This window comes from Aotus nancymaae, unplaced genomic scaffold, assembly GCF_030222135.1.
Source record: "Aotus nancymaae isolate 86718 unplaced genomic scaffold, 86718_ANA_hifiasm-v0.15.2.pri h1tg000039l, whole genome shotgun sequence".
Classification (NCBI taxonomy): domain Eukaryota; kingdom Metazoa; phylum Chordata; class Mammalia; order Primates; family Aotidae; genus Aotus; species Aotus nancymaae.
The window spans coordinates 7375215-7398698 of NW_026988453.1; the positions used below are offsets into that span (position 1 = coordinate 7375215).

General features: G+C 49.3%; 1 protein-coding gene across 2 annotated transcripts; it reads right to left on the reverse strand.

Moving 5' to 3' along the window:
- Positions 1-1968: 1968 nt before the first annotated feature.
- GOLT1A (golgi transport 1A) lies at positions 1969-18708 on the reverse strand. Of its 2 annotated transcripts, none has more exons than XM_012459395.2 (5): positions 18602-18708; positions 7088-7179; positions 5839-6017; positions 2989-3052; positions 1969-2304 (listed from the first exon to the last, which is right to left on the reverse strand). In XM_012459395.2, exons 1-5 carry the CDS (start codon positions 18624-18626, stop codon positions 2266-2268), a joined length of 399 nt encoding a protein of 132 aa, XP_012314818.1. In that variant the 5' UTR covers positions 18627-18708; the 3' UTR covers positions 1969-2265. The 2 variants fall into 2 exon arrangements, with proteins under 2 accessions (XP_012314818.1, XP_012314819.1); XM_012459396.2 differs by having other exon boundaries at positions 5839-5951; positions 18602-18681.
- Positions 18709-23484: the final 4776 nt, after the last annotated feature.

Sequence of the window (23484 nt, forward strand, 5' to 3'; positions counted from 1 at the left end):
TCAGAGCAGACCCCCTCCCCAAGGATGGATGCCCAAGATGCCTACCTTGCCTCAGTCCTGGCCTGGGCGGGAGCTTGGTGGAGCTGCTGAGGTGAAGAGACCACCTGGCCGGGTGAACGCTCAGAGAGTGGGCAGCTGGGCTCCTGGGCTCACTCTTGCCAGCTCCCTGATCACATCCCTTTTATGAAGCCCTGTGACGTCTCCAAGCATAGGCCCACTCTGCCGCCCTCCCTCCTCCTCAGACCCTCCTGGAGAGCACAGCCCCCTGGCCGCCTGTGCCCCTGGGCTCTGTGACGAGGCAGCCTCTCCTTCCGCCCCACCCAAGCCCTCTGACACGGGCTTTCTCCTCCTCACCCGCTCTTTCCATCCTCCACACCCTCTTCCCACCCAGAGGACCCATTCTGCCCCTAAACAATGTGGAAATGTGCTATCTGAGCAGAGTGGGGAGAGGCGTCATGTGAAATGTCTTGTTCTCTCTCCGACAAGAGCCACAGACACACCTAGTCTGAAGTAGACAAAGTGGCAAAGGACAGGGAGAAGGGAGGAAAAGGGCACAGGCTGACCCGTGGCTCCTCATCCCGCGCTCCCAGCTCTGAGGGAAAGCCAGGTCAGCAGGGGTCTCCAGGCGGCTCCTAGACTGTGCCCTGTGACTGGCGCAGGTGGGTGGTGGGGGGGATTCTCTCCTTTTTTCTTCCTTCCTGCTTCTCATCTTTCCTGTCTTACTGAGAACTTCCTCAGCACGGGGTTTTGAGGTGAACACGCTGTGGTGTGGTCAGTGACCTTAGGTAAGCAGCCAGTTATGAGCAAGGAGGATGAAATGGGAGCTCTAGAAGGTGGGAAGCGCCAGGGGTGCAGAGAGGGGACTTCCAGGTAGCAGCACATCCGGACAGCCTGCTAGGAGGCCCGCCTCCTTGTCTCAAGGCACCCACCACCATACCATTTTGTGACTGCTCAGGTACAGCACTTTGAGGACATCGACAGGCCCCCTTCCCCCTGTACCCTCAGCACCACTCCATCACTGGGTACATACAGAGAGGGCCCTCAAGGAATATGTGCTAACTGCATGCTTTGCAAATGACTTTTGTCTCTTTCTTGTGGCTGCAAGGACTCTCTTTACCCTTGGACAAGGGGCTCTCCAGGGCAGGGACTGTTTCTTCTATTAGGCTGGGAGTCTCTGAAGGCAGGGGCTATATCTATACCCTCAGACAGGAAGCTCTCCCAGCACAAATCTGACACATACACACATACACCCACACACACACGCACACACACACGCCACACATATACACACACACCCATACACACAGATCACACACACACACACAGATTCCCTCAACTCTTCGTTCACTGCCCAGCCCATGGGAGCACTTAATATATGTGATAGCACTCGGCCTGGTGGTCCCCTGATGCTTGAGAAGCACGCCGGCAGTCTACAGGTTGGTACTCCTCATTGTCTGGTGCTTGCTGTTAACAGGGGCTTGCAGACATGTGATTATCGCACCCACGAGGGCTGTTAAATGCCAGGACAGAAATGATGGCCTATGAGGACAGCACTGACCCTCATAGACCAAAACTTCGCTATGGGGGATGATGTGTACGTACCTTGGCCTGCCCCGAAGCAGGAGGTGGACTTAATGGGCTGAAGATGCCAACTTTTATTTTTTTTAATGGAGTCTGGCTCTGTCGCCCAGGCTGGAGTGCAGGGGTGCAATCTCGGCTTACTGCAACCTCCGCCTCCCGGGTTCAAGTGATCCTCTTGCCTCAGCCTCCTGAGTAGCTGGGCCTACAGGCGTCTGCTACCCTGCCCGGCTAATTTTTGTATTGTTAGTAGAGACAGGGTTTCTCCATATCGGCCAGGCTGGTCTCGACTCAGGTGATCTGCCTGCCTTGGCCTCCTAAAGTGCTGGGATTATAGGTGTGAGCCACCATGCCCGCCCTAAGACGCCAACTTTGAGCCTCAGACACATGCACAGCTTGGGAATTTAATCCTCACTTTTCCTCCCATAAATATAGAGTGGGGGTGTGATGCCAGCCCCAGCCCAATCTCCTTGGGGCTCTGCATCTCTGCTTCCAACAGTCTTGGCAGCCTCTTGACTCAACTTGGGGATTTGAGGTCAGTCGCTTAGCTCCATTCTTCCTTCTGGACTTGGGGTGGTCCGGATATGACGGGGTGTGAGTCAGTGCTGGGGACTGAGGGAGTGGTTCCCATTCTCCCTCCAGCCCCCTCAACCAATAATCCAAGTTCAAGGAGCTCATCTCTGTTGTTCAGACCATCGAGCCAGTGCCTTGAAGTCTCCGGAACAGCTGTGGGAGCCAAGAATCATTACTCCAGACAAAGAGTAGAGAGCAGATGCAATATCTAGGTTATTACGGAGCTGGCCTTGACAGCCAGGAGCTGTGCCAGGCGCAGATATGAGAGGGGCTGTAGGGGGCTGGGTCCAGCTGGCGGCTGTGGAGGGGTGCTGGCTGTAGGGTCTCCCTGGGCTCCTCAGAGAGCTCGCATTCTGCCACATGCTTCAGAGAAAGGGACGGGGAGGGGCAGGGGCTGGATACCACTGGCCATGCCTGTCCCCAGGAGAGGATAAAATCTGCCACACTCAGGAAAGCTTTTCCTGCCGTCATCGGCTGTCACACATCCTGGGGCCAGCACCTAGCCAGATCCCCAGAAATCTCAGGCACTTACTGGTTTGGTCACCTAGAGTCTCTGCGTCTTCATTTCTTTGGCTGTAAACAGGAAGCTATTCATAGCTACCTTCCTCTACGGTCACACTCAGCTACAACTGCATCTGGGTCCCCTCCCCTCATGGGCTCTTGTCAAATGGAGAAGGTGCAGGGGAAGAGGAGTTGAAGGCACCGCACCTGGGCTAGAGGGTCTCAGGGGAGAAAGGGGAGGGGCCACTGTCCCCGGGGCAGCAGTTTTATCAGCTCCGTGGGTTCCCCCTCACCCCACGGGGCACCCCCACAGGGCTGCTGGCATCATCTGCTTACCTCACTCAGGAAAGGGATGTTGTAGACATTTCCCAGGAAGCTGAAGGCCACAGGGAAAAAGCCCCTAGGAGCAGAAGGGAGAAGGGAGGAGTCAGTGATGGTCCAAGAAGAGAGGGTAGAGGGCAGGAGGCTGAGATCCACTGAAAGGCTCAAGCTCTGGCTTCCGTGCACCGGGGACAGGCTTGGGTCCGCACTCCTGTGTTCCGAGAGGCAGCCGAGTGACATGGTTAAGAATGAAGGCCCTGGCCAGGCGTGGTGGCTCACGCCTGTAATCCCAGCACTTTGGGAGGCCAAGACGGGCAGATCACTTGAGGTCGAGAGTTCGAGACCAGCCTGACCAACATGGAGAAATCTCATCTCTTCTAAAAATACAAAATTAGCCGGACGTGGTGGCGCATGCCTGTAATCCCAGCTACTCGGGAGGCTGAGGCAGGACAATCACTTGAGCCCAGGAGGTGGACACTGCGGTGAGCTGAGATGGCACCGTTGCATTCCAGTCTGGGCAACAAGGGCTAAACTCCATCTCAGAAAAAAAAAAAAAAAAGAATGAAGGCCCTAGGATCACACTCGGGTTCACATCTTGGCTCCACCACTTACTGGTACCATACACACTCGGTCAAATTCCTTAACTTCCCTGAATCTCAGTTTCCAGCCGTAAAATGTGGCTAACAATAACGGTATCTACATCATAAGGCTGTGTACAAAGAAACACTCAGGAAATGCTGATTTTTGTTACTGTCATGATTATTACTCTTCTGGCCTAAAGCTTTCTTCTCTTCCTGAGATCCGCCTGCCCCGGGCGTCTTGGGCCCTGGGCGTGGGTGGCTGTTGGAAGCCGTGCTCACCACTATATTCCCTGGTGCCCTGGCTCCCCCAGGCACACAGCCATCCATGCCTTTGGCAACTCTGCTCTCATCAGAGATACCCTGCCAAGGCCTGACTGCAGACACATGCATGACTCCTCACAGGGCTTGGGGGCACCAAGGCTGACACGGGAAGGGATCCTGGTGTGTAGCAGATTGGAGGGATGATTTGAAATGTGGATTCTGGCTGAGCCACTTCCTTACCTTGGGCCTCAGTTTCCCGAGGTTTCACTGCACTCTGAGGTCCCTGACAGCTGTCATTCGTTTGCCCCTCCTATGTTACTGCACGGTGTCTTTGTCCAGGCTGACTTTCTGTTTGAACTACGGAATCTGCTGCGGTCCCACTCCACTTTCTAAGCCCTCCATAAATGCTAACTGTTGTCAGAATTTATTTATGTGTCTTCCCTACTAACCTGCAAGCTCCTTATGAACTCTCTCCTTGTTCAGTGCCACATCCTCACACCTGGCCCTGCATTTGGCATGCAGTAGGTGCTTATTATATATTTGACAATTTGAATAAATAACATATATATATATATTTATATATAATACATATATATTTATATATATTATATATTATATATAATATGTTATATATATAACATATATATAATAAATAACATATAACATATATATAACATATATATAATAACATATATATATAATATGTTATATATCTAATAAATAAATATATATATATTTTTAGACAGAGTCTCTCTCTGTCACCCAGGCTGGAGTGCAGTGGCACAACCTTGGCCCACGGCAACCTCCACCCCCCACGTTTAAATGATTCTTGTGGCTCAGCCTCCCAAGTGGCTGAGATTACAGGTGCTTGCCACCATGCCTGGCTAATTTTTGTTTTTGTTTTTTTTTGGTAGAGATAGGGTTTCATCATGTCGGTCAGGCTGGTCTGGAACTTCTGACCTCAAGTGATCCACCTGCCTCGGCTTCCCAAAGTGCTGGGATTACAGGTGTGAGCCACTACGCCCAGCTGAGAAATGATATATTTGAACATGGAATAAGTAGATGGCAGGTATACGTGAGAAAATTTAAAGCCGCACTTCCCGATGTTTCTGAGGCCTAGGTCGTTCAGGCCAATCGGGGGTTTCAAGGCTGCATTCAGCAAACAGGGGCTCTTATGAGAACCCAGGGATTCCTGAGCCCCACTCCCTTCCATGATTGCAGGAGCCATCATTCTCATCATTCTTCCAGTCCCCGTTGTCCCCATCCCACCCCATTCTCTCCACTGTACCCTATAGACATATGAAGCCTTCCTTCCCACCCCGGCTTTCTCTAGGACCCCTTCCTTTCTTTCCCTCCAGTACCCTCCAGACTTCTCTTAGACCCTCCCCATCCCTCAAGGCTTCTCTCAAGTCCCGCTTCCTCTACAGCACTCTGGGCTCCCCTCTGAGTGCCTACAGCCTGACAGTGGCCACACATCACGGCTGAGTTCCACCCTGCCTTTTCACAGGCCCAGGGCTGACACAGGCCAGGCCAGGGGGTAACACAGGGGCCAGGAGCCAGAGCCCCCTGGGTTCAAGAATGACCTTTTTCACATACCAGTTTGAGACCTCAGGCCAGGGCAACCTCTCTGAATGTTGGTTTCCTTGTGTGTGAAGTAGAGGAGAATCCCATAGTGGGCTGTTGTGATAAAATCAGATGAGGATCATGAGCGTGCCTGGCCGTGTTAGCTCACTGCCCTTCCTCTCCGGCTGGATCGCTGAGATTTGAGGGCAGGCTTCGTGTCTCTTCCCTACTCACAGGCACAGTACTGGGAACACAGTCAGCACTCTATTGATATTTGTTGATGGACAGGCTAATCCCTCCAAAGTGCCTCTCAGCTTGCTTTAGGGGGCCTTTCCACAGTGTCCACAGTTCTCATCTCTTGCAGGATAAAGATCCAGCTTCTGTACTACCCTGCTGAGGTAATCTCAGCCACTCAGACCCTTTGGTGGGTCTGTCTAGGGTTATAGGGCTTTGCACTCACTTGAACAGGCTGAAGAATCCATAGATTTCCAGGAACATGCCCAGGAGGGGCCAGCGTAGGAGCACGATAACCACACCCCCCAAGAAGAAGCTGGTTCCCTTGAGCTTGCGCCGCTGGAAGAAGAACCGGAAGGTCTTGTTCAGGCCGATGATGAGGGAGAGTCCCGTCAGGAACAGCAGCTGTCGGGGAGGGAGGGGAGCTTGAAGGAAACCCACCAGCCCCCTGAGGAGTGGGGGGCTCAGGCCTGGAGCCAAGCTGTGGGCAGGGGCAGGATGTGCTAACTCTTCAAGACCATCTGAGCGAGGGCCGTCCAGCAATGTGGCAGGATCCCAGAACCCTGATAAGTCTTGCTGGAAACGGGACTGCACAGAGGCAGGGTGATGGATGAGAACCTCTGCCCGTTTCTAGTTGCCCACCCAATTCCCAGAGCCCAAGCACTTTTTCAGACGGGACTTCATTTCTCACCGTACCATCTAGGGAAGGTGGGATCGAGTGAGATTTTTATTCTACAGAAGTGAAGATTGAGGCCTTAGTAGGTTAGGCAGCCATACTGAAAGTCACACGGACCTTCAGAGTCTCCACCCGCTACGGAATAACCCTCCAGGCCTTCCCCTGGATGCCCTGTCTTCAGCTTGGCTCCTAATGATCCCTGGAAAGTGCTGAGGCTCTCGTCAACTTGAACTCTGGTTTTCTTCCAGCGTGTCCCATGATTCCCTTCTCCTTCTGTATACCTTTTCTCTTGCTGTTCCACTCTCCCCGGAAGTGCTTTATCCACCTCCACACCCATTTCCTTTCCAAATTCCTTTCACCCTTCTCCACCTCAGTGTGCCCTCTTTCCACTAAGCCCCTTGTTTCACATTAAATGTGTTTATCCTGTTGTGACTTTACCACGGCCCCTGCCTTCCTCTCAGCCGTGTATGTAGTGTTATATCCCTAGCCCCAGAGCAGGATTCAGATGGCAGGGACAGTGTCTGAGTCTCCTTAGAACCCCCAGGGTCTCGCCCAGAGCTCAGTGTGGGGATCCAGGTCCTCAGATTCTTGGTGCCAGCAGGCTCTGTGTCCATTTCCTGTGCCCTCCTCTGCCCAGGCTTGATGATGTCTGACCCTGGATGGGCATGGTCTGAGTAAACTTGGGATTTATTAAAAGACTCAAATAAACTTTAAGTCTTTATTGCCAGGACTATCCTGGCAGTGGAGACTTTAGAAAGATTGGGGCAGGGGAGCGGGGACACAGGGCTGGGGGACTCACGTTTCCAAAGGCCAGGAGCACGGAATCAAAGTACAGGAGTGTTCCAAACAGGATGAAGAAGATGCCGAAACCGGTGACGCCCACACCAATCTCTGCAATGGGCAAGGAGGTTGTACAGGAAAGGGCTTTGGGGAGCAGGTGGGGACCCTGAAACTTCCTCCCTTGCCACAGGACAGGTGCCGTCTATGAGGGTGACTCCACTTCTATCCAGGAATCTCAGCTTTTGTGTTCTCAGGGGATGGTGGATGGGAAGGGAAAGGAAGGATGGCAGGAAGCTTTGTCTAGCACCTGGGAACTGTGCTGTCACTTCTGCACACAGCGGCATTCTGTCCTCCCCGCAGCCCTGTGAGGAAGCTGGTGCTGCCCTCGCCGCTTTATACTCTCAGCCTCCTCTTGTGTCCACGTGCCACATTATCCACATCAGTATCAGGGCTGAACATAGCGGCTGCCTCCTCTGCTCCTGCCTCATGTGACTGAGAACCACCAGAGCACAGCCCGCACCGCGCAGAAGGGAGCCACTGAGAACTCAGGACTGGCAGCCCCAAAGAGCCTCAGAACCATCCGGCTCTCCTGGTCCTTCCTCAAGAGACTGGCCCACCCCCGCCACGCAACTCTCCACACTGTTTCCTTTCTTCTCAGAATTGCCCTGTCTCCAGCCCTCAGGTGGTGACATTTCACATTAGATTGGAAAAACAGAAGTCATCAGAAATGCACTCCTCTTCCCAGCTGGGACCTATATCCGAGACCCAAGCCTGCACCTGCTCCCATTGTCCTCCCTCCTGCAGCAGGCGCCCTGCAGGCCCCGCCACACACCCCTGCGCCAACTCTCAGTTCAGCCCAGTGGCGTTGGGCAGTTCTGCCAAGGTTGGACCCACACTGACAGTGAGCCCCCATTCCCAAGGTTTGCAGGCGTCTCAGGGCATTCTTTGAAGCTGCAGGAGTTTGCTCAGAACCAGCAAATGTAGCCCAGAAGTGCAGGACACGAAGGCCCCCTCGTTTGGTCAAGGGCTACGTTTTTGACATTTTGATACATACTTCAGATCACTCCCCTCAAGACGAGTTGTACATAAAAGGATATGCAGTTCCTCTTTTCCTTAACCCTCTCCATCACTCAGAATTGCTCATTTTACTTATCTTTGCCACTAGGATAGTCAACAAATGAAAATTCATTGTGTTCCTTCATTTTTAAATCATGTTACCTTTTAAAGTTTTAAATTGTGGCAAAATGCACATAAAACAAAACTTACCATCTTACATTTTTTTTTTTTTTGAGACAGAGTCTTGCTCTGTCACTCAGGCTGGAGTGCAGTGGCACAATCTCTGGTCACTGCAACCTCTGCCTCCCTGGTTCAAGCAATTCTCCTGCCTCAGCCTCCTGAGTAGCTGAGATTACAGGCATGTGCCACCACACCCAGATAACTTTTGTATTTTTAGTAGAGATGGGGTTTCATCATGTTGGTCAGGCTGGCCTCAAACTCCTGACCTCATGATCCGCCCGCCTCGGCCTCTCAAGTTCTGGGATTACAGGCGTGAGCCATCACGCCCGGCTCATTTTACCATTTTTTAAATGTTCAGTTCAGTGGTATTAAGTGCATCTCCTGAATTCTTCATCTTGCAAAGCTGAAACTCTACACCCATGAAACAGTAGCTCCCCACGCCCCTCCCACCAGCCTCCAACAGTCACCATTTTACTTTCTTTCTCTATGAATTTGTGACTACCATGGGAACATCATGTAAGTGGAATCAAACAATATTTGTCTTTTCGTGACTGTCTTATTTCACTTGTAATGTTCTCGAGGTTCCTTCATGTTGTAGCACGTGTCTGAATTTTCTTCCTTGTAAGACAGAATAATAGTCCATTGCTCTCTGTATCCTGCATTTCATTGATCCAGTCATCCGTTGATGAACATCTGGGTTGCTTCCATCCATCTCTTATTATTGTAAATAGTGTTACCATAAATATGAGAGTAAGAAAATAGCTCTTCAAGACCCTGCTTTCAAGCCTTTCCGGTACATGCCCCAAAGTGGAATTATAGAGTTACACTGGCTCACATGGTAATTCTACTTTTAATTTTTTGAGGAATTGTCCTTTTGTTTTCCATTGCGACTGCACCATTTAACATTCCCAGCAACGGTATGCGAGAGTTCTCATTTCTCCACATCCTCGCCAATACTTTTTCTGTTTTTTGTTTGTTTGTTTGTTTTGCTTTGTTTTGATAGCAGCCATGCTAATGGGTGTGAGGTGGTATCACACTGTGGTTTTGACCTGCATTTCCCTAATGATTAATGATCTTTTCATGTGCTCGTTAGCTGTGTGCATATCTTCTTTGGAAAATTGTCTAGTTAAGTCCTTTGCCTAATTTGTAAACAGGTTGTCCCTTTTGTTGTGGAGTTACAGGAGTTCTTTACATATTTTGGGTATTAACTATCAGGTATATGATTTGCAAATGTTTTCTCCCATTCTGTAGTCACAGAAGTGTCTAATTTTGATGTAGTCTGACTGATGCATTTTTTTCTTTTGTTGCCTGTGCTTTTTGTGTCATATCCTAGAAATCATTATCAAATCCATCATTGTAACGCTTTCCCCCATGTTTTCTTCTAAGAGTTTTATAGTTTTAGCGCTTATTTTGGGCCTTTGATCTGTTTTGAGTCACTTTCTGCAGATAGTATAAGGTAAGGGTCCACCCGCATCTTTGGCATGTGGATACCCAGCTTCCCCAGCACTATCTGTTGGAAATGACTGTTCTTTCTCCATTTCATGGTCTTGATATCCTTGTCAAAAATTTTACAGGACTTGTTAGAATGAGTTCTCATAACCTCTATGAAGTTGATCTTATTATCTCTTGCAGATAGTTGTTAAAAGTGAGGGGGAAAATTATTCTGGTGTTTACAGGCAGAACTGTAGAAACAAAAGCAAAATTATTGAGACTAGATTTACTGGCCGAGTTATATTTACGACTGAAAGAAAAAACACAGTCATCTTCTGGGTAGGTAATCCATCATCTGTTGCTATGCAGATTTTAAGAGGATTAGGACCAATTCTAACACAGAAAGAAGGTCAAAGAGCTTCTTTAAAAGAATCATCAGAAATGCAGTGATGGAGCCAGGTGCTTAGTGGCTCATGCGTGTAATCCCAGCACGTTGGGAGGCTGACGTGGGTGGATCACTTGAGGTCAGGAGTTCAAGGCCAGCCTGGTCAACTTGGTGAAACCCCATCTCTACTAAAAATACAAAAATTAGCTGGGAATGGTGGCACATGTCTCTAGTCCCAGCTATTTGGGAGGCTGAGGCAGGAGAATTGCTTGAACCTGGGAGGTGGAGGTTGCAGTGAGCTGAGATCATGACACTGCACTCCAGCCTGGGTGACAGAGCAAGACTCCATCTATCTCAAAACAAAAACAAAAACAGTGATGGGACCTAGCATTCAATTACAGACTGAACCTTGCTCAACTCATAGTCTGGTATCATGTCAGTCTTACTGACCCAGAAGACTGGGACACACTGTAACTTAATTTCTCTCAACATATCACCCAGCTGCCCAGAATCCATTTTCTACTCAAAGCTGATTCCTTGTGTTCCTGACAAGCCTTCACTATCTACGTGGGCTCATTCCCTACTTCTACCTCCTCCTGCTGGCCCGAATTAAATTTCTCAGAAGCTGGGACATCTCAGCAGAGTATCACCCCTGTGGGTCACGGTGAAGGTGTGTTCTGTCAACACTGCCATCCTCAGAGACAACATTGAGAATCTAGAAGTACATCTACCTGAATTACCATGAAAATTCTGTGTAGGTCGGAATATTGTGGCGGAAAACCACAGTCTCCTTTCTTTAACCCAAATGATAAAGGTGTTTTAGGTTTTTATGCTTGTTATAAAATATCTGTTGTTGGCTTCCACCTGCCACAAAAATATCTGCCATTCATTTCAGCTCTGACACCCTTCCCTCCTCCTCAGTAGGTGTATTTGTGTGGAAACACGATGCGCACATTTTATTGGGTTTTCATTTTGTTTTGTCAAACTATCTGTATGTTCATCCTATACGCACTGAAGAACAGCCTCATACTCATTTTGTAGAAACAGCGTAAGTTTCTCACATTCACACGTGATGTCCATTCTCCTGTTTATTCCTCCTTCTTCTGCAGCAGTGATTTGCTGGCTGGCATGGTTATGTCTCTTCCACCTGTTCTACCTCTTCTTTAAGGGCAGGTGCAATTCCAGGACTTTCCTGTGATGGAGGCAGCCTTCCTTACGGGCCACACTTAGTGCTCTCAGCGCTCTATGGGACACAGAACCCCACAGAAAAGCAGGTTTCTCACGCACACGCTTCAGACCTGCCTTTGCCTCTTGCTTCTGGAGTAGCTTAGCGATTTTAGTCAAGTTACACAGCCAGAGGATGCACCTAAAGTTCTTTTCAGGCAGCAACCATGGCGGAGAGAGCGGAGGGTGGGGAGGTCATACAGATGTCCCCAGGAGTGACCGGCGTGCCTGCTGGGCAAGGTCCCCGTGATCCCGGCAGAGAGATCTGGCAGCGCGCCCCCTGCTGGAGGCGGCCTGCGCTGTCATGCTTTCACCCAGCTGAAAACAGCTGGGAGGTCAAGGTAACTTCAGGGAGGCCTGGCCCTCCAGAGGCCATCTAGTGAGAAGTGGAGACCTCCCCAGACCTCAGAGACCAGCTTTAGGTCTCCCTGGCAAGGCACACTGATGGCTGCACTGGTGTCCTTGTTTAACCCCTTGCTCTGCAGCTCCTGAACTGCTTCCAAGAGCCCATGGTCACCTGATATAGACAAGCCAGGCTTCCCAGATTCCTCGTTTGTAGCTCGCGTTAAGAAAAGCCAGGTTCAATATCTTTCTTGCTCCAGAAAGCAGCTGCAGCTCCAGGGATACAATGTCTCACGGAGCAGGCAGGTGAGTCTTTCTGGCCCCAGGCTGTGCAGCGAGTCTCAGAACATCATTGGCTTTTTCCCCTCTTTTCCTTTTCCCTTTTTTTTTTTTTTGTTTATGCAATCACAAATGTACAGAAGACTTGCAAGTACAGTACAAAGAATATTCTTCTTGAACCATTTGAAAGTAATCGCCACCTCATACCTCATCACCCCTGGATGCTTTGGTATGATCTTTAAAAATTCTCCTGGACACTAAGGACACGAACGGACAATTCTCAAAGAAGATATACAAACAGCCAACAAACATATGAAAAAATGCCCAACATCACTAATGATCAGGGAAGTGCAAATCAAAACGGCAGTGTGATACCACTTACTCCTGCAAAAACGGCCATAATATAAAAAAAGGAAAAAAAATAGATGTTGGCAGATATGCGGTGAACAGGGAGCCTTCTACACTGCTTGAGGGAATGCAAACTAGAACAGCCACTATGGAAAACAGTGTGGAGATCCCTTAAAGAACTAAAAGTAGAACTACCATTTGATCCAGCAATCCCACTCCGGGTATCCACCCAGAGGAAAAGAAGTCATTATATGAAAAAGATATTTGCACATGCCTGTTTATAGCAGCACAGTTTGCAATTGCAAAAATATGAAACCAGCCCAAATGCTCATTAATCAATGAGTGTATAAAGAAACTGATATATATATACACACACTGTGAACTACTATTCAGCCACAAAAAGGAACATATAATGGCATTTGCAGCAACCTGGCTGGAATTGCAAATCGTTACTCTGAGTGAAGCGACTCAGGAATGGAACAGCAAACATCGTATGTTCTCACTCATAAGAGGGAGCTAAGCTATGGGGATGCAAAGGTATACGAATGATACAATAGACTTTTGGGACTCAGGGGACATGGTGGGAGGGGGCTGAGGGATTAAAAATTACACACTGGGTACAGTGTACACTGCTTGGATAATGGGTGCACCGAAATCTCAGAAATCACCACTAAAGAATTTATTTATTTATTTATTTTTGAGATGGAGTTTTGCTCTTGTTACCTAGGTTGGAGTGCAGTGGCATGATCTTGGCTCATTAGAACCTCCACCTCCCCAGGTTCAAGCGATTCTCCTGCCTCAGCCTCCCAAGTAGCTGGGATTACAGGCATGCACCACCATGCCCGGCTAATTTTGTATTTTTAGTAGAGAAGGGGTTTCGCCATGTTGGACAGGCTGGTTTTGAACTCCTGACCTCAAGTGATCCACCCACCTTGGCCTCTCAAAGTGCTGGGATTACAGGTGTGAGCCACCAGGCCCAGCCTAAAGTGGTTATTCGTATAACCACACACCACTTTTTCCTCAAAAGCCTATCAAAACAAACAAACAAAAACTTCTCCTAGACAGCCAACTACAACCGTCAAAACTGGGAAATTAATACTGATAAGTGACTTTCCTCGAATCTTCAGACTCCACTCCTGTTTCATCAGTTACCCCGGTAGTATCATTAACAGCAAAAGAATCCGGTTCATTATTCTGTGTGGCATTTAGTGATCATGTCTCTTTAAACTCTCTGGAATAGTTCCTAGGTCTTTCCTTGGCATGACCTTGACACTTTTGAAGATTCAGGCCAGTAATTCTGTAGCCATCCCTCCATTTGGGTTCGTTGGCTATTTCCTCAAGTCTTGGGCAGAAATGGCACAAGATGTGGTGCTGTGTTTTCCTCGCTGCATCCTGGTAGGGGGCGCACGATGCCGATTTGCTCCATTGTTGATCTTTACTCCTAACGTAGTAAAGAAAGGCTCCAGACTACCCCATCCCTGACCCTACAGGGGATGCCCATCACCCTACCTTACCGATGACGCTTTGCACCAGGCCACCCCTAGTGTGAACACCCTTCTCACCCTGCTGGTCTTCTAACACCCCACTCTGGGCACCTCCTTCTGTGTGTTCCATCTAATGGCTTTAAGACTGTTCAGGAAGAGGAAGGAGAGAAATAAGGAGAGGAAGAGCCTTCGTTCGATTTTTGAAATTAACAATAGTGATTGATAGTATAATGAACACACTGTGCCAGGCACAGTCTAAGCACATACATGCTTCAGGCATATTAACACATTTAATTTTCATGACTATCTGTATTGTAGGTACCGCTATTAGCCCCATTTCACAAACAAAACTGAAACACAGAGGTTAAGTCATTTGCCCGGCGGGTACACAGCAGCTGGCAGAAGCAGAATTTGAACCTAGTCTCAAGCTCCAAAAAGTGCTTTTTGGGTGGGCATGGTGGCTCACACCTGTAATCCCAACACTTTACGAGGCCGAGGCAGGTGGATCACCTGAAGTCAGGAGTTCGAGACCAGCCTGGCCAACATGGTGAAACCATGTCTCTACTAGAAATGCAAAAACTTAGCCAGCAAAGTGGCAGGCACCTGTAATCCCAGCTACTTGGGAGGCTGTGGCAGGAGAATTGCTTGAACCCAGGAAGCAGAGGTTGCAGTGAGCCGAGATTGCGCTATTGCATTCCAGCCTGGGCAACATGAGCGAAACTCCATCTCAAAAAACAAAAACAAAACAAAACAAAAAATAGAAAGTGCCTTTAACCACCCCAGTCCAGTCCACTTCTGCAGCCAATGCTCTTGTCTCAGCCATTAATGACCTCCATGTTACCAGATCCAGTGGGCGGGTGTCAGCCCTCATCTGTCAGAGGCCGGCCACTCCCTTGTTGAAACAGCCTTCCTCTTGGCTTGTGTCCAGCATGTTCTTGATTTTCTTCCTACTGCTCAAACTGCACTTTCTCTGTCTCCTCTGCCAGCTCCTATGTCTCTCTCCTCCTCTTGGGATTTGAATTGCACAGGGCGTGTGCCTGAGCTCACGTCTCTTCTCATTCTATTTCCACATGTATCACCATGTGTTTATTTTGTTTTAAATTTTGTCTTAAACCTGAGATCTCACTATGTTGCTCAGGCTGAAGTGCAATGGCACAATCATAGCTCACTGTAGCCTTGAACTCCTGGGCTCAAGGGATCCTCCCACCTCAGCCTCCTGAGTAGCTGGGACTACAGGTATGTGGCCACCATGCCCAGCTGATTTTTAAAAATCGGTTTAAATTTTTTTGTTGTTGAGACAGGGATTTTGCAAGGTGTCCAGGCTGGTCTTGAACTCCTGGCCTCAAGCGATCCTCCCACTTTAGCTTCCCAAAGTGCTGAGATTATAGGCATAAGCCACCACACCCAGCATCTCACATCTTTAAACATCCTTTGTAGGCTGATGACATTGATGTCTTTCTAGTCCAGGCCTCTCTTTGGGCTTTGAAACTCACACCTAGCTGCTTACTTGGCGTCTCTGCCTGGCGTTTTCTCAGCCACCCTGAACTGGGCTAATCTTGACCCCAAACTGGGCTATTTATCTTCCTTCTTTCAGCGTGTGCCTCCCTTGGTTTTCCCCAAATAAGTGAACATGTCACCACTGTCCACCCCACCACTTGAGGCAAAAGCCCACCGCTCCCCCATGCAATACGCTGCTAAGTTTTCTTTTCTTCTTCCAAGATACATGTTGAAAGCTGTCCACTTCTCTCCATTCTTACCATCTACTTCCTGGCCACGATCATCTCTTCCCTGGACTCTTGCAGCAGCCCGCACTTGGCCTCCTGCTTCATTCCTGCACCCTCCCAGTCCTCCTCCACACAGCGCTCAATGGTCTTGCAAAACATAGAACCCGATCATGTCAGCATATGGCTTAGACACCTTCACAGCCGCCCACTGAGCTAAGACTGCAACAGAGCCCCCTCGTCCACACCACGGCTCACAGGCCCTGCCTGGCCACCTCTTCTCCTGCCACCATCCCTCCTGCCTGCCACGCTGCAACCACACGGTTCTCCATGGCTTCCGTGTAAGCCCTCTTGGCTCGGGGCCTTGGTAGATGCAGTTTCCTGGCCTGCAATACCCTCCCTCTCACTTGTTACTTGACAATGCGTGCTCATCCTTCAGATCGCAGCTGAAATGTCGGTTGCTCAGGGAAAGCTGGTCCGCTTTGTTCCCTGACCTAAATCTGGTTCCCTCATTTCTCTCTCATAGGACTTGCGTATCACATTTGGTGACAGCATGTTTACTTTCAGGCTACTTGGTTTAACAAAGTGTCAGTGTGCCACTGCGTTGAGGACCCAACCCTCCTCTCTCTATATTTTCATTCACCAGGTTCGTGATTCTCACCTGCGGTGAGGGGACTGTAGTGGGGAAGGGGCGGGAAGTGAATTTCTTTGCCAAGGCACGTTTGGCAATGTTTGAAGATGTTTTTGATTGTCACGACTTGGAGTGAGGGGTGCTACTGGCATGCAGTGGGTAGAGGCCAGAGATGCTGCTAATATTCTATAAGGTACAGAACAGGCCCCCACAACAAAGAATTATCCTGCCCCAAAATGTCAGTGGTGGGGAGGTGAGAAACTGCGCCTGCCCTCGGTGATCTCATGGACACTCATGGTCCTAAAGAACATGGATGTGCAGATCACTCCCACCTTCCTCTCTCCAGCCCAGGCCTCTACCTGGAACTCCAGACTCACATATGCAACTGCCTACCTGACATCTCATCTGGAGGTCTAACAGCACAAACAAACTCGACACATCTAAAGCCCAACTCCCGCTTTCCCCCCAACTCAATCCTTCCCATTGCATAGGCTAAAAAATCTACAAGGCATTCTTGACTCTTCTTCTCTCACACCCTACATCCAATCCATCAGCAAATCCTCAGCAGATTCAGCATGGACCACGCCCCACTAATCCCCTGCTAACACTTAGTCTCCTCCACCTTCGCACACACTGGCTTCCCTGGCTGTGCACGGTGGCTCACGCCTGTAATCCCAGCACTTTCAGAGGCCAAGGCGGGTGGATCACTTGAGTTCAGGAGTTGGAGTCCAGCCTGGTCAACGTAGTGAAACCTGTCTCTACTAAAAATGCAAAAATTAGCCAAGTGTGATGGCGCCCGCCTATAATCCCAGCTACTCCGTAGGCTGAGGCAGGAGAATCGCTTGAACCCAGGAGGTGGAGGTGGCAGTGAGCAGAAATTGTGCCACCGCATCCAGCCTGGGTGAGAGAGTGAGACTCTGTCTCAGAAAAAAAAAAAAAAAAGAACTGGCTTCCCTGCTGCTGCCTTCATACCTCCACGGTCTATTCTCAACCCAGTACCCAGGGTGATCTTTTAACCGCAGAAATAGAACATATCACACCACTGCAGAAAACCCTCCAATCATTTCTTATTTTATACAAATAAAACCAAGGTCATCTCAGTGACCTCCCTGACCTCAACTCCTAGGATTCTCCCCCTCTTTACTTTGCTCCAGGCACACCCGCCTCCTTGTTGCTCCTCAAACACACCAAGTATGCTAATGCCTCAGGGCCTTTGCACTGTCTGTCCTGCTTCCTGGAACATCTCCCCTCTAGAGAGCTGCCCGGCTTTGCTTCCTCACTTCCTACAGGTCTCTGTATAGGGCCCTTCCCTGACCGCTCTGTATAAAATAGCAACCCCTGCTGCCTTGAACTCCATAGCCTCCTCTTATTTTATTGTCGTCTGGAGGACTTATTATCTTCTAATATACTACATCTTGCTTTTTCTTCTTTTTTTTTTTTTTTTGAGACAGAGTCTTGCTCTGTCCCCAGGCTGAAGTGCAGTGGCACGATCTCAGCTCGCTGCAACCTCAGCCTCCCAGGTTCAAGAGATTCTCCTGCCTCAGCCTCTCAAGTAGCTGGGACTACAGGCATGCACTACCATGCCTGGCTAATTTTTGTCTTTTTAGTAGACACGGGGTTTCACCATGTTGGCCAGGATGGTCTCGATCTTTTGGCCTTGTGATCCGCCAGCCTCGGCCTCCCAAAGTGCTGAGATTACAGGCATGAGCCATCGCACCCGGCCCTCCATACTTCTTTCTGTTAATGACCTGTCTCCCCTCTCTAGAATGTAATCAGGGAGTCTGTTTCATTTAATGTTGGACATTCTATGTCCAGTACAGTGCTTGGCACACAACAGAGACAAATCTGTTGAGTGAACAAAAGAATGTCGTCACCAGTTCTCAGATGAAAAATGTCACCAAGGCTCAGAGGCTTTAAGTAACTCACCGAAATGAAGCCCTCAGAGCCACGGTTCTTCCCATTGCCCAGACCTGTTACAAGACCTCCTCCCCGAAAGAAGGGGAAGGATGTTTAGGAGGGAGGGTATGGTGGTTTGGGCAGGGAAGTGGAGTTTAGTTTCTGATAAGAAGCCCCAGAGCCACAGGAGACCTTGATGGTTGTGGGGAAAGATGTCTGAATGGGGAGAGGCCACCTGAGTCCACCTTTGTGCAACCCAGTTCTAAGAACCCGGGATGGGAAAGGGGTCAGTGTGACTGGGGAACCTGCCAGGTCCCCTGGGCACCAGCCTCTGGCTACCTGTGAGCCCTGAGCAACCCCCACTGGCTGGAGAGCAGGGGAACCACACCCCAGCCTGCCTGCTGCCCCCGGGTGCCAGCACAGCAGCTCCCAGCCCCTGACTCCAGAGGTCACACTGGTAGGTTTCCCAGAGACAGGGAGCCTGGCTGGGAGAGAGAGCGAGCCGGCAGGGAGCCTAGCCCAGATAGCCCATTGCAGCCCCGCTGCCCCCACTCACTCTGCCATTCGGTGATGGAGATCATGCTGCACTCAGCCTGGGGGGCCTTTCTGGTGGAAGCGGGCAAGTGGAGCGTGGCCCAGAGGACTCAGCTGGTACATGGTCACGGGAAGCTGACCCTTGGTAAGTTGTGAAATGAACCTGTGGCAAATCATTAACTCCCTCCCCAGCCCGTGCCCCACCCCCGCACACCACGCAGGTGCCCGTGTGTTCTGTGTCTCTCGTCTGCCCCTCAAAACTTAGACTGTACACAGAAGCACAGGGATCTAGGGGGCGCTCAGGTTTCTTGCTTGGTTTGGTGGTGTGGGAAGAGTTGGCATCCACGTGTCTCTTTGGGAATGTACTAAATTCATCTTGAAAGTTAAGCTTTTTGCTTTCTGCTATGACGCTTGCTAGGCGCTGGGGGGCGATGAGAGACCGTGCAAATCCTGTTGATGACCTAATGGCACAGCCAGATCCGGTTAAATCAATGGCAAAAGCGCCATGAGGGAAGTTAGACATGAAGGGCTTCGACCACCTTTCCCCAAGCGGTGTACAGCTTTGGACGGACTGTGAGGTTGAGCTATGGAAGACAGAGCCCTGAATTTGGGCTTGGGGCAGGACTGGACGATTCAGGGGGCCTGGTTCTAGACTACCCACCAGCTGTGTAGACAGGGATTCGTCCTTTCCTCCTCTGGGCCTGCAAAAGGAGGGGCAGTTAGTTCCCAACATCCTTTTTCCTGCCTCAGAGCAGCGGCTCTCAACGCCAAGAGAGCCAATATCCACCCTGCAATGTCTCCTCTATCCAGACATGAAGAAATGAATTTCATAGATGATATAACTAATCTACATACATCATTTAAAAAATGCAAATAGAACTGGCATTCAAAATGCATTATGTCTGTAATCCCAGCATTTTGGGAGGCCAAGGCAGGCAGATTGCTTGAGCCCAGGAGTTTGGGCTCAGTGGTTTAAGCAGAGGAGTGGCCCCCAGGACCACAGGAGACCTTGATGGTTGTGGGGAAAGATGTCTGAATGGGCAGAGGCCTCCTGAGTCCACCTTTGTGGCAACCCAGTTCTAAGAACCTGGGATGGGAAAGGGATCCCCTGGGCACCAGCCTCTGGCTACCTGTGGGCCCCGAGCAACCCCCACCTGCTGGAGAGCAGGGGAGCCACACCCCGCCCTACCTGTTGCCCCCAGGTGCCAGCACAGCAGCTCCCAGCCCCTGGCTCCAGAGGTCACGCTTGTAGGTTTCCCAGAGACAGGGAGCCTGGCTGGGAGAGAGAGCCCTTTTGTAGAGACCTTGTCTTTACAAAACTAAAATAAAATAATTAGTCAGATGTGGTGGTGCCTGCCTGTAGTCCCAGCTACTGGGGAGGCTGAGGTAGGAGGATTGCTTGAACTCAAGAGGTAGAGGCTGCGATGAGCCGTGGTCAAGCCATGCACTCCAGCCTGGGCAACAGAGCGAGACCCTGTCTCAAAAATAACCAAATAACAACCACAAAATGTAAGAAAAGCTAACATAATTTTTTTAATGTTATTTTTTTATTATATGGGTGCAGTGGCTCATGCCTGTAATCCCAGCACTTTGGGAGGCCTAGGCTGGCGGATCACCTGAGGTCGGGAGTTCAAGACCAGCCTGACCAACATGGAGAAACTCCATCTCTATGAAAAATACAAAATTAGCTGGGCATGGTGGCACATGCCTGTAATCCCAGCTGTTCGGGAGGTTAAGGCAGGAGAATCTCTTGAACCCGAGAGGCGGAGGTTGTGGTGAACTGAGATCGTTCCAATGCACTCCAGCCTGAGCAACAAGAGAGAAATTCCATCTCAAAAAAAAAAAAAGAAGAAGAAACAAAAGAAAAAGTTATAATGAAACAGGATGTCTTTCAATATATAAATGCTCAGGCAGGACTTACCAGGAGACATAAATGAAATAGGCAGATTGCTTGCACCTACACATAATGTATGTTTGAATTTAAGAGAGATAGAAGACGAGCCATTCTATGCAAAAAGAAAAATCACACACATGCAAGAAAATGAAAGAGTAGCAGGAAGTGAAACTAGAATAAAAACTGTTAGGTGGCCGGGCGCGGTGGCTCACGCCTGTAATCCCAGCAGTTTGGGAGGCCGAGGCGGGTGGATCACGAGGTCAAGAGATCGAGACCATCCTGGTCAACATGGTGAAACCCCGTCTCTACTAAAAATACAAAAAATTAGCCGGGCACGGTGGCGCGTGCCTGTAATCCCAGCTACTCAGGAGGCTGAGGCAGGAGAATTGCCTGAACCCAGGGGGCGGAGGTTGCGGTGAGCCGAGATCGTGCCATTGCACTCCAGCCTGCGTAACAAGAGCGAAACTCCGTCTCAAAAAAAAAAAAAACAGTTAGGTAAGTAATAGCGTACCAGATGTACGTGCATGTAAGAGAGGGAAAGCATCTTAATGGAAAGAGGGATAACACAGCAAGGCAAATTAGAGAGCACAAGGTGGAGATAATATAGAAGCACGCTGTGCATGGAAAGGAACTGGGACTTATGTGTTTGTGTATTGTCAAAATAGCTCCCGTGGAATGGGGTCGCCATGGCGTACCATGGACACATAGACCTCTGTCTTGAAATGCGTCAGTGTTAAGGCAAAATTCAGTCTCTGGGATCTTAAAAGGCCTTAGAGACCATATATTTCCCATGGGCAATGGGGGATAAAGGATGGATTTGGGAAGGGAAAAGAAGCTAATAGCGGTTTAGAGGAATTGCACGTGGACCCCTGGGATGGTGTTGTAAAGACAGAACACGACCTTTCCACACATAATTGTGACAACATTGGTGTTCATCCTTGGGCTGCAAAACACTTTAAACATATAAAGGATGGCAATAATATGGAATAAACTCTAAAACCTTTATTAGGGAGACCCAGTGAGATCTCTTGCATCTCAAGTATCTCTGCTTTCATGACTGGTTCTCTCACGTCTCCTCTGTTAAATATTTTCAGTCAATTTCTTTGTATTCAGTATCACTAGTGATAGAAACTGTTTTCAATCAGATACGTAGCAGTCGAAATCTTACAATCCTCTATGTAGACAATGCATAGTGTCGATTATTCAATCATTTTGAGACAATGCCTTTACTCCTTTTAAGCTTCTGCTCCATAATAACTATCTCCTAACTTTCTGAGTTTTTGTGAAATTTATTTTTAAAAGCTTATAAAAACTTTTTGGTATTACTGTCAATTGAAATATGACCAACTTTTACTGGTAGTGGGTTTAGTTCAGTTGCACATTTGAAAGTTGTGCACGATACGGGACAGTTCTTTGTTTCGGAAATCTGTCCTGTGCATTATAGTCACTAAATGCCAGTAAGAGTTTTGTACCCTTGAGACAACCGAATGCCCCTAGGGGCCAGTGTCATCCCCATGGAAACCGCTGGTAGGTTAAAAGGTTCATCCAACTTCGTGAAGCCTTAGGCATCTGATGTATCCTTGCTGTGCCTCTGCTTCTTGGATAATTATAGTACCTATGACTGACATAGAGGATAAGGATTAGTGAGTAAATATATGTGAGGGGCATAGAACCAGGTACCTGGCACATAGTAAGCTCTTAATGAAGCACTGCTATTGCTATTACTGTATAGTTATAATAATTACTATTGTTATTCATGTTATTATTAGTTTACTGTTAATATGCTTTTATATGAAAGACTTCTACTGTCATCTCAAATTGTGGTCCTAAACCACTCCCACAGGTGTCTAAAATAGCAGCTGGGGATGCCTCTCCCTGCCCCCACCTCCAGCCATGGAACCCACCTGTGAGCTCAGGAGAATTAAATGCTCATGAAACTGGACCCTCCTGGCATGATTCTCTGGGTGCTGGAGCTGAGCCCAGAGGGGGTGTCCGCAACTCATCCTTCTGGAGGGGGGCCTCCATAGGGACAACTCCAGTCTCATGACCCTGCCATATGAGAAAGGGGTGGGGTAGTGTGTTACTCCCTGGGCTGGAGGCGCAGAACTGGCAGAGAAGGGACACTCCAGGGACAGCACGGGCCCTGGTGATGTCTTCCAGCAAAGGCTATAGAGCTAGTAAAGGAGGGATCCTGGCGAACCCCCTCCCTCTTCCCACATCATGCCCCTGCAGGGGGCCAGGGAGCCTCTGCAACCTCACCACTTCCACTCCCTCACATTTGGAAGCGAATTGGAGTTTTCAAAGTGATTTTCATCCATTTTCTCATTTCCCTTTCTTGAAAGTTCCATAAGGTGGTTTAATATACCCATTGTCCAGATAAGGACACTGAGACTCAAGAATTTAGTGACTTGTCCAAATCTTCATGTGGCTAGCAAGGGGCATCTTGCTAGGGCCAGGAGTTGAGGGTGACATGCCACCTTCTCTTATTAGTCTCGGCAATGAGGTGAGACTCGGGATGAGGAGAGGGCCGTGGCGTGGCCCTAGTTCCTTGGCAGCAGCAGGGTCTGAGGCTTGGCTGCCTGCCTGAGCCTGTCGTGCCTCTCTTCAAAAATAAATAAATGATCATTCAGTTACACAACACTGCTCCTTTTTTTTTTTTTCCGAGACAGAGTTTTACTGTTGCCCAGGCTGAGTGCAGTGGCATAATCTTGGTTCGCTGCAACATTTGCCTCCGGGTTCAAGCAATTCTCTGCCTCAACCTCCCAAGTAGCTGGGATTACAGGCGTCCACCACCACGCCCAGCTAATTTTTTGCATTTTTGGTAGAGTCGGGGTTTTACCATCTTGACCAGGCTGGTCTTGAACTGCTGACCTCGTGATTCACTTGCCTTGGCCTCGATAAAGGGCATTCTGCTAGTTGCATTTTCATTTACATTTCCTCAGCTACTGCCCCCTTTTTGCAAACCCCAACCTGGCTCGATCTGGGCAGAGAGTGGAGCAGGCACCAGCCGT